At 38.7% G+C, this 10,253-nt stretch overlaps 1 protein-coding gene across 10 annotated transcripts in view; it reads left to right on the forward strand.

Moving 5' to 3' along the window:
• The window catches only part of B3GLCT (beta 3-glucosyltransferase), a 119,244-nt gene extending 112,565 nt beyond the window's left edge, over nt 1-6,679 (forward strand). For 3 of the 10 annotated variants that reach the window (XM_059903048.1, XM_059903055.1, XM_059903057.1), the window contains one exon: nt 4,658-5,141. In XM_059903048.1, coding sequence (XP_059759031.1) covers nt 4,658-4,825 — 168 coding nt within the window. In that variant the 3' untranslated portion in view covers nt 4,826-5,141. Of the gene's footprint in view, nt 1-3,426; nt 5,142-6,263 lie in introns of those variants that run through there. The other 7 variants (XM_059903050.1, XM_059903058.1, XR_009498758.1 and 4 more) reach the window with 6 other exon arrangements.
• The last annotated feature ends 3,574 nt before the right edge of the window (nt 6,680-10,253 follow it).

Below are 10,253 nucleotides of genomic sequence, written 5' to 3' on the forward strand. Positions count from 1 at the left end.
GGTTGAATATAAAAGGAAAAGATATACCATGCAAACAGTTGATCATAGAGAGGAATGTAAATTGGTGCAGCCACTATGGAGGACAATATGGTGGTTCCTTAAAAAACTAAAAATAGAGTTACCATATGATCCTGCAATCCCACTCCTGGGCATATATCCAGAGAAAACCATGATTTGAAAAGATACATGCACCCAAATGTTCACTGCACCTGAATGTTCACTGCAGCACTATTTACAATAGCCAAGACAGGGAAGCAACCTAAATGTCCATCAACAGAGGAATGGATAAAGAAGATGTGATATATATACACAATGGAATATTACTCAGCCACAGAAAAGAATGAAATAATGCCATTTGCAGCAACATGGATGGACCTAGAGGTTATCATATTAAGTAAAGTAAGTCCAATAAAGACAAAAATCATATGACACTACTTGTATGTGGAATCTAAAAAAATGATATAAATGAACTTATTTACAAAACAGAAATAGACTCAGACATAGTTACCAAAAGAGATAGTGGGGGTTGGGGGATAAATTAGGAGTTTGGTGTTTATCTATTTTATATATAGTAGCATGTATATGTAAACAACAAGGACCTATTGTATGTAGCTCAGGGAACTATATTCAATATCTTGTAAAAATCTCTAATGGAAAGAATATATATATATATATATATATATATATATATATATAATCTGAATCACTTTGCTGTACACCTGAAACTAACATAACATTGTAAATTATACTTCAATTTTAAAATAGTTCTAAAAATTTAAATAAAAAAGATATACCATGCAAACAGTTGATCACAGAGAGCTTGAGTGGCTATAGTAATATTAAAAACAATAGATTTTAAGAACAGAAATATTACTAGACAGAAAGTGGGCCATTTTATGACAAAGGTTAATACATCAAGAGAAGAAAACAATTATAAATGTATATATACAGCTAACAACAGATCTTCAAATTACATGAAACATAAATGGACAGAATTGAAAAGAGAAATAGACAAGTATTAACTACGTGACCTGTCACATATAAAGTATTTCACCGTCAACAACAGAATGAACATTCTTTTCAAATGTATATAGAACATTCTCCAGGATAGGCCATATGCTAAGTCATAAAACAAGACTCACCTCCCAGAACAATGGAATGAAATTAGAAATCAAGAAAAAAAATTGGGGAAATTCCCCCAATATTTGGAAATTAAACAACACACTTTGAAATAACCCATAGGTCAAAAAAGAAATCATAAGGAAAATTAGAAAATACCTTCAATGGAATGAAAATGAAAACACAACATATCAAAAACTTTGAGTGCAGCTATATAGTGGTTAGAAGGAAATTTACAGTTTTAAACATGTTAGAAAGGAATAAAGATATTAAATCAATAATCTAAGTTTCTACATTGAGAAGCAAAAGAATAATACCAAATCTGAACTGTGTGGAATAAAAGAAATACTAAAGATCAGAGCACAAATCAATGAAATAGAAAACAGAAAAATAGAGAAAATCAATTAAGCCAAAAATTAGCTCTAATTTGGTAAACCTTTAAGCTAGCTTGACCAAGAGAAAGAGAAGACAAAAATTGCCAAAATCAGAAATGAAGGAGGGGTATCTTTATATACCCTACCACAATTATGCCAACAAATTAGACAATTTAAATGAAATGGAGATAGACGTTTCTCCAAAATAGACATACAGATGGCCAACAAACACATGAAAAGAGGCTCAACATCACTAATCATTAGAGAAATGCAAATCAAAACCACAGTGAGGTATCACCTCACACCCATCAGAATGGCCATCATCAAAAAATTTACAAACAATAAATGCTGGAGAGGGTGTGGAGAAAAGGGAACACTCTTGCACTGTTGGTGGGAATGTAAATTGATCCAGCCACTATGGAGAACAGTATGGAGGTTCCTTAAAAAACTGAAACTAGGGGCTTCCCTGGTGGCGCAGTGGTTGGGGGTCCGCCTGCCAATGCAGGGGACACGGGTTCGAGCCCTGGTCCGGGAGGATCCCACGTGCCGCGGAGCGACTGGGCCCATGAGCCACAACTGCCAAGCCTGCGTGTCTGGAGCCTGTGCTCCTCAACAGGAGGGGCCGCGACAGTGAGAGGCCTGCGCACTGCGATGAAGAGTGGCCCCCACTCGCTGCAACTGGAGAGAGCCCTCGCGCAGAAGCAAAGACCCAACACGGCGAAAAATAAATTAAAAAAAAAAACAAAAAAAACCCAAAAAACTGAAACTAGAACTACCATATGACCCAGCAATACCACTACTGGGCATATACCCTGAGAAAACCATAATTCAAAAAGAGACATGTACCACAATGTTCATTGCAGCACTATTTACAATAGCCAGGACATGGAAGCAACCTAAATGTCAATCAACAGACGAATGGATAAAGAAGATGTGGCACATATATACAATGGAATATTACTCAGCCATAAAAAGAAACGAAATTGAGTTACTTGCAGTGAGGTGGATGGACCTAGAGTCTGTCATACAGACTGAAGTAAGTCAGAAAGAGAAAAATACCATATGCTAATGCACATATATGGAATCTAAAAAAACGGTACTGATGAACCTAGCGGCAGGACAGGAATAAAGACGCAGATGTAGAGAACAGACTTGAGGACACAGGAGGGTAAGGGGAAGCTGGGACAGAGTGAGAGAGTAGCACTGACATATATACACTACCAAATGTAAAATAGATAGCTAGTAGGAAGCTGCTGCATAGCACAGGGAGATCAGCTCGGTGCTTTGTGACCACCTAGAGGGGTGGGATAAGGAGGGTGAGAGGGAGGCTCAAAAGGGAGGGGGTATGGGGATATATGTATACATACAGCTGATTCACTTTGTTATACAGCAGAAACTAACACAGCATTGTAAAGCAATTATACTCCAATAAAGATACTAAAAAAATTTTTTTTAATGATGAATTGAAAAATTAAAAAAAATGAAATGGAGAAATTTCTAGATTACACTTTTTAAATAAGGCTATTTCTCAAGAAGAAATAGAAAATGTATTTAAACTTATATACATTGATGAAGTTGAATTAGAGAAGCAAGAATGCTTCCTAACTCAGTTTATGAGGCCAACATTAACCTAAAATGTGAGAGATGTACATTGTATCCCTAGAGCAAGCACTAAGAAAATCACTAAAAAAAAAAAAAAAAGCTAAAAAGTTAACAAAGGAATTAAAATGGTACATTACAGAAGTAAAGGACAGGCCAGTGTTACTCTTGAACATAGATGCAAAAATCCTTAATAAAATATTAGCAAACTGAGTCCAGCAATATATTAAAATTGTTGCTTGTTTTTCACACTTAAAAATGAACTGTTGGAGATAAAAACAGATGTAACACAGGAAAAAATAAATCCATAATATTTTTGCCTTTATTAATGCAGATTCCAGAAGTGATTAATTGCCTCTCAGGAGTCATCTCTGCAAGTGAAGAGCTGGATTATTAAGCATTAGAATGTGCTAATCATTTCTGATAAATGAGGTCATGGAAAAGAACAAGACAAAACTAGAAGAGTAAAATGCATCCAAAGAGGCATCTGTGATGCTGAGAAGTCTGTAATCAACCTCTGTGCCCAAAATGCCAAAAGGAAATCCCAGACAGGCAGGGTCAGTGTGAGCAAGGAGGACTTAGGAGCAGAGGCGGAGCAGGGTGGGAAGCTGTACACGAGAAAGAGAGCTGGCTTAACCTGCATGAGAGGGACAGAAATTGGGCAAAATGTCAACCTTCTTATCTGTAAAGATTATAGCACACTGAACAGTGTAACAAATGGAGACTGATTGTATTTTAGACACACTTTTTTTTTTTTACAGCTGTACTGAGGTATGATTTATATACCATACACAATTCACACACAGTAATGGTGTGAATGGTACCTTGAAAATTTTTAGCAAATTTCCAGAGCTAGGCAACCACAAACCCGGTTTTAAAACACTAGGATCATGCCCCCCAAATTCCCTTGCGTGAATCTGCATTCATTCCCCACCCCCATTCGCAGACCCAGGACACCACTGATTTGCTTTGTCTCCGTAGTGTTTCCTTTTCTAGGCTTTCCCTACTCTGAAAGACATGCCTAATTCCAAGTTAAGCAGCAGACGGGCAGTAGGGATGCCCAAAATTCCTTGCCCCACCTCGCCACACAACCATGTATGGCCAAAGTTTCTTTAGTTTCTTTAGACCTGGGAAATAAGTTTTTCTGCCTCTTTGCAGAAGTCATAATAGTAACTTAAATGACTTACCAAGGAAAACTTTTCATAGTTATTACCACAGTTGAGGAATATCCCAGAGGCATGACTGTGGAACCTAGAAGCAAAAAGCGATGCATTTGGGATACGAAAGTAATTGGAGATGCAGAAGCAAAGACAGGGCAGCTCCCTCTGTCTCATCAGATAGGAACACACGTCGTCGCAGATGGAGGCAAATGGGAGTTTAATCTGGTTTTCCTTTCCCTATTAGAGGGAAGATTTTAGTGGAAAAGATTTTCCTTCTTGCTTTTAGATTCCCATAGCCAACATCAGATATTGAAGGAGAGCAATCGTTTCATGCATTTAAATGCTATTCTGAAGCAAAATTGTTTTCGATGAGTGAGAGAGCGGGATTCTCTGTTCTTCCTGCAGGCTCGGCCTGTGGATTACCCTAAGGACTACCTATCTCACCAAGTTCCCATATCGTTCCACAAGCACTGGAACATCGATCCCGTGAAGGTCTATTTCACATGGTTGGCACCCAGTGAGGAAGACAGAGCCAGGCAGGAGACACGAAAAGGCTTTAAAGAAGAGTTATAAAGCATGGCGGGCTGTGGGCACAGGTAGGACACAGAAGCAGAGACTGGCATTGTCCTGCTGTGTTGGATCACACTGCTTACGTGCGACATGCAGCATCGGAAGCTTGCTGACTTTAGGTGGACGTTATTATATGGTAATTTTTGAGTTGAGGGTGGGGAAGGAGTCATAGGGAAAACAGATTTTTGTTTTCTGGGAAAGATCACTTGCTTTAGCATTATGCAGTTATTGTAATGCACAATGATTACTGTGTATTTTTCAAGCTGTGAAACAGCAGCTTTATTTCTGTCATAGAAAAATAAATGGTACCAGAATTTTCCTTCCTGTCCTGTCTCTTCATTATAATGAAAGTTTCAGTTGGGCATGAGTCTGGAGAGACGTGATTGTCTGTTATTATATACATAAAATAAAGAAGAGGGAAGGTCTCTTGATCTGGATATTACAATGGGGTGAACTTTTTAACTGTATTATTGATGATCGAAATTATTTCCTGGTAACTCAGCAGGAAGATTGCTGTATTAAGGATCATTCATAAAACATCATAAAAGTCTAGTGACGAAAAATCCCCTGTAGTCTATAATCCGGGTTGTTATGTTTTATCTATTTTTCTGTTCGTACCTCATAAAAAGAGAATAATAAGTCTTCTGCGAGAGCTTTCTCCTTTAGAGGTTCATCTGTGTTCTATTTCTCCCTGAAGCCCTATCTTTATGACCTACTTGTAACACAAAAGTGTAGTGGCTGTTGCCAGAAGATAGTGTTCTCAGTATTTAAAAAAAAACGTTGTCGTATTTTATTCAAGTCACTGAGCTCTGAGTCTCAGGAAGTGAATTAAATTAATTGTACCTGGTGTTTTACTCTTATTTTTATTTGTATGTTATGTAATGACTCTCTCCAGACTCAGAATAGACCCCCCAGTGTAAGGGAGGACCGCATGGTGATTTGGCAACTTCCCAGGGTTCTTAAACAATGAAATTTGCAGAGTATTTTGTAACAGCTCTAATTTCCAAATCATATCTTTAATATATAGTAACTTTTAATACATTAATTTTAAAGCATATTCTGTATTTAACATTTTAACTATATAATTCAGTTTTCTAGAGGTATTTGCATAAAATTTGATTTCGATATGTCTTAAACCAGTTTTGGTATAGTAAAATACTTTCCTCTTTTTTTTTTCATAAAAATTGTTATTCATTAATTTTGCCTGTTATGTTTTTATAGCCAAGCACAGGGTTTTAAAGTCATGCCACCAGAAGTATCCATGCATGTGTTTTTTAACAATACATTTTTCTTGTAGCTTATATGTAACTGATTTCCAAAACGATGCAATAGTATGCACCATTTTTTCCAAACTAGCAAATACCAGGACTGGTGTGTTTTCAGTGGTAACTGAATACACTGGATTCACTTCTGTGAGAGGGGATTTTGTGGTCTGTCCCAGGAATGGATCCGGGATGATCAGCTGGCTGTGAAGCACCCGAAGGATTTACAGATCCGGCCGAGCTGTTGCTGCTGACGTCAGTACTGCTGTCATAGCTGGGGTCAGCGTCACTGTGACCATCACAGTCACCTCCATGTCATCTGTAATCGTGCCCCTGGAGGGCCTGGCTGCCTAACCCCGTGGAGAAGAGCCTCCGGTTCCTACTCTTGCCTAACAAACACTGTCACACTCAGAAAAGAGTGTCCTCATTTGACGGGACTGTACTGGCATCCGTACAGGAGGATCCACATCACGCTTTCTCTGTGTGATGACGATCAGTGCCTTCTACTGATACCGGAGCACCTCCTCTGGTACTTTTAGGTGTTAGTTATGTTTACTTTTTGGAACGATGTAAGCCTAACCACAAGTAAAAGACCTTTGCCTAAATTTCTGATTTCTCAGATGTATTTATTAGTCCAAGTGGAGTGGGAGTTGGGAGGGCTGTGAGGAAAAGGAATGAATGAAATCAGAGACAAAAGTTGGCAGCTCAGTAAACACAGTTTTTAAAAAGAAAAATAAAAACCTATCCTTTTAAGAGAAAACCATCAGACACTGAAGATATATTTATACAAAGTCTATAAAACCATTATCTATTTTATTATATAATGAATTGGAGATATTTTGGAACTGGTTCTCATAGAATTCATAACTTAAGAACCAGTTTTGAATCTCTACTTTCCTGGACACTTTCCTATTCATATTTTCTTTGCCTTTTAAATAGACGTTTGCTTCAAATGGCTGTTTTTATACTGGGATTTCAACATCAAGGAGTTATAGGTGGAATCACTGGAATACCATTTTTGCTTTTAAGCCACTTCTGCTGATATAGCCAAAGCAATTTGTCTGACAATGTAGGATTTTTACATCTTTCAGCCAAATTGGAAATCCAGACACAAACACGGCCTTTATAGACTGTTTGGGAACACAGAACAATAGCATGCTGGGCTGCAAGTGATGCTATGCATGGGTATTTAAATATCAGTGCTCCTGGGTTTCCTGATTTACTGAATACCTTTAGTGCTTCCACATCCATATCATTATAATTGTTTATGTATTTTCCTCAAAAATTAATAATAGAGTAGACATTTGTAAGAATGTTTCAGTTGTCTTCCATTCATAATCAGAGACAGAACTTGCGTGGACTAAAATGAATCAATGATTCATCCAGCAACTGTTTATTAAACCCCTACTATGTGTCAGACCTTCCAGGATGCCCCTTGTCTCTTCTACTCACCACTCTATCCCTGGCATCTCTGAATGCCTGGCACACAGTAGGTGCTACTGTTTTATGTTCCCAAGCTTTCTATAAACATGTCACCTGCAAAATGTGCTTTCCTCCTATCTATAGAAAGTGAAGGCTTTGTTTCTGGCATCAAGTCTTTGAGCACATGTTTTCACTTTAAAGACACATATTTCTGGAGGGAGTTGGGGTAGGTACAAGGGAAAAGGACATAAACCGGTAACAAATGAACAAGATGATTTCTAATAATACCTAAAGACACTAAGAACAGGGAGACAGAAGTGGATGGGGGCTGGGGACTAGTTTGGATAGAGTGGTCAGAGAGGGCTGCTAAGAGAGTGATGGTTGAGTGAAGACCCCACTGAATGGACAGAGTCAGGAATGCAGAGATATGTGCGCAGTAACAGCAGACGTGAAGGCGCTAAGGCGGGGACGAATTTGGCATGTCTGAAAAAGAAAGCAAGCCTGTGACTGCTTAGCTGTCATCACTGTTATTAGTAAACATCCAGGTGATGTCAAACAGTCGCTACGGAAGTCTGGAGCTCAGTGGAGCAGTCAGGGCTGGAGTTACAATTCTGGAACTCATCAGCATTTTTAAAGGTTTTGAAAGCCACAAGACTGGACAAGATCGTGCAGGGAGAGAAGGAAGTAGAGTCAGCCTGAGCAGGATGGTCAGCGAGGTGGAAGGGACACCAGGGTAGGCAGGGGGAGCTGTATAAGGGAAGCCAAGGAAGGAGTGTTCTGAGAAGCAAATGATCAAGTGTGTCATGTGTTGCTGAGAGGATGGAGAAGTGACAGTGTGACTGAGCAGCATGGAAGTGACCTTGACAAGACTGCTCCCAGTGAGTGGGGCAGGATGGGAGCTGAGATTGTGGAGAGCGATTATAAACATTTGGGCGGGGGGATCTATAGTTAATTCTTTTTATGATTTAAAGACAAGGGAACATGGAGTCTTGGGAGTTTATATTTTAAGATGGAAGATTCTAGGAAACGTCTGTATGAGATGCGAATGGCCTCGTAGAGAGGGAGGATGACGAGTGACTGCATCGACGGTCCTGGCAACATGGGATGGAACCCAGAGCCCAGTGGGGGAATCTGACAGGAGGGGCTACTGTCAAATGGGGGGACAGTGTAGGCACAGAAGAAAGGTTTTTAGATTTGCTGATGTGAAGATACGGGTGTTTACATCTGATCATTTCTATTAAGTGTGAGACAGTGTTATTTGCTGGGAGTGTTTGACTTTTTACATGGGTTTGCTTTATGGGAACCACAACATTAATAATAATAACAACGACAACCACTTACACAATGCTTACTGTACTTGGCACAATTCCAAGTGTTTCACACATTGTTATTTAATCCTCACAGTAACCCTCAGAAGTGAGTACTAGTGCTTTCTCCAGTTCATATTGGAGGTAACTGAGGCGCAGATTAAGTCACCAGCTCAAGGTCACACAGCTAGTCAGTTCTGAACCCAGACATTCCAGCTCTAGAGTTTGTTCGTGTAGTCTCTGTGCTCCTTCACCTCTATCAAGAACAATGTAGCCTCTTCCCCGACTGAATGTATATCTAGTTCTGAAACACTATCATAGGTAAAGATCACTGAGAATCCAAGAGTTAATCATGAAGTAACCCTATATAAGAGAGAGAAAAGGCAAATATGATTATATATCAAATAAATTATAGCAGCAATATGTGCTGGGAGGTTAAAAAAGGAAGACACTGACTAATTGAAACTGAATTTTGAACTTTCGTACTAGAACTTTGGAAAACAATACCTCTGGTAAGGGTTAAGATCCTCATACACTGTGACCCAGAAGTTCTACTCTGAGGCATATACCCTAGTGAGACACTCACATGCTTGCACTAAGAAGCATAAACAAGAATGTTCACAGCAGCATACACAGTTCAGGAGAGCTGAAAGTGGGAAACAGTCTACATGTCCATTGCTTGAAGGATTACTAAATTCTGGAATATCTTTACAATATCACATTATGCTGTGGTTAGTACGAATGAAATAAAGCTACATGACACATCTCAATGTTAAGCAAATTTTAAAGTCACAGAACAAAACGTATAATAGGATCTCCTTTATATAATTTAAAACCATGCAAAATTAAAAAATAAACATGTAAAGATACACATCTAAAAAATTAAGAAAAGAGAAGGATAAACACAAAATTCAAGACAGTAGTTACCTCTGCAGGAAAGACAGGAATATGCTCTCCGAGGGAGACACAGGGGACTCAAAGGTAATGGTTATTTCTGTTTTGTAAACAGGTTGGTGGGTACATGGGTGTCTGTCTTATAGGTGTTCTTTATGCCTGATAAATACGTTTTGAATATTCCCTGTTCAACATTTAATTTTGATGTAATTAATGTTAATAATGACTTGCTTTAATTAAAGAGCAAAAATGTCTTGTTTAGCACTGGATGTGTGAGTATTAATTTCCTGTGAGTCTTAACTGGTGTTCCTGCAACAACTTATCACAAACTGGCTGGCTTTCAAAAAACAGAAATAATTATCCTGTGTCCTGCCTGTAGAATCTGGGCAGTCTATCAGCCTTCTTTCATCTTGTCCTGTTTTTGTCCCTTCTGATTCAATCTGGCAACATTTCTGCTTATATAACAAGCTCAAAAACCTTTTGAATCTCCCGTGTATGTTAAGGGGATTCAGGCTATTAGAGGCTCCTCCACAGATCTTTTCTGAT

The sequence above is a fragment of the Balaenoptera ricei genome, chromosome 18, assembly GCF_028023285.1.
Source record: "Balaenoptera ricei isolate mBalRic1 chromosome 18, mBalRic1.hap2, whole genome shotgun sequence".
NCBI lineage: Eukaryota > Metazoa > Chordata > Mammalia > Artiodactyla > Balaenopteridae > Balaenoptera > Balaenoptera ricei.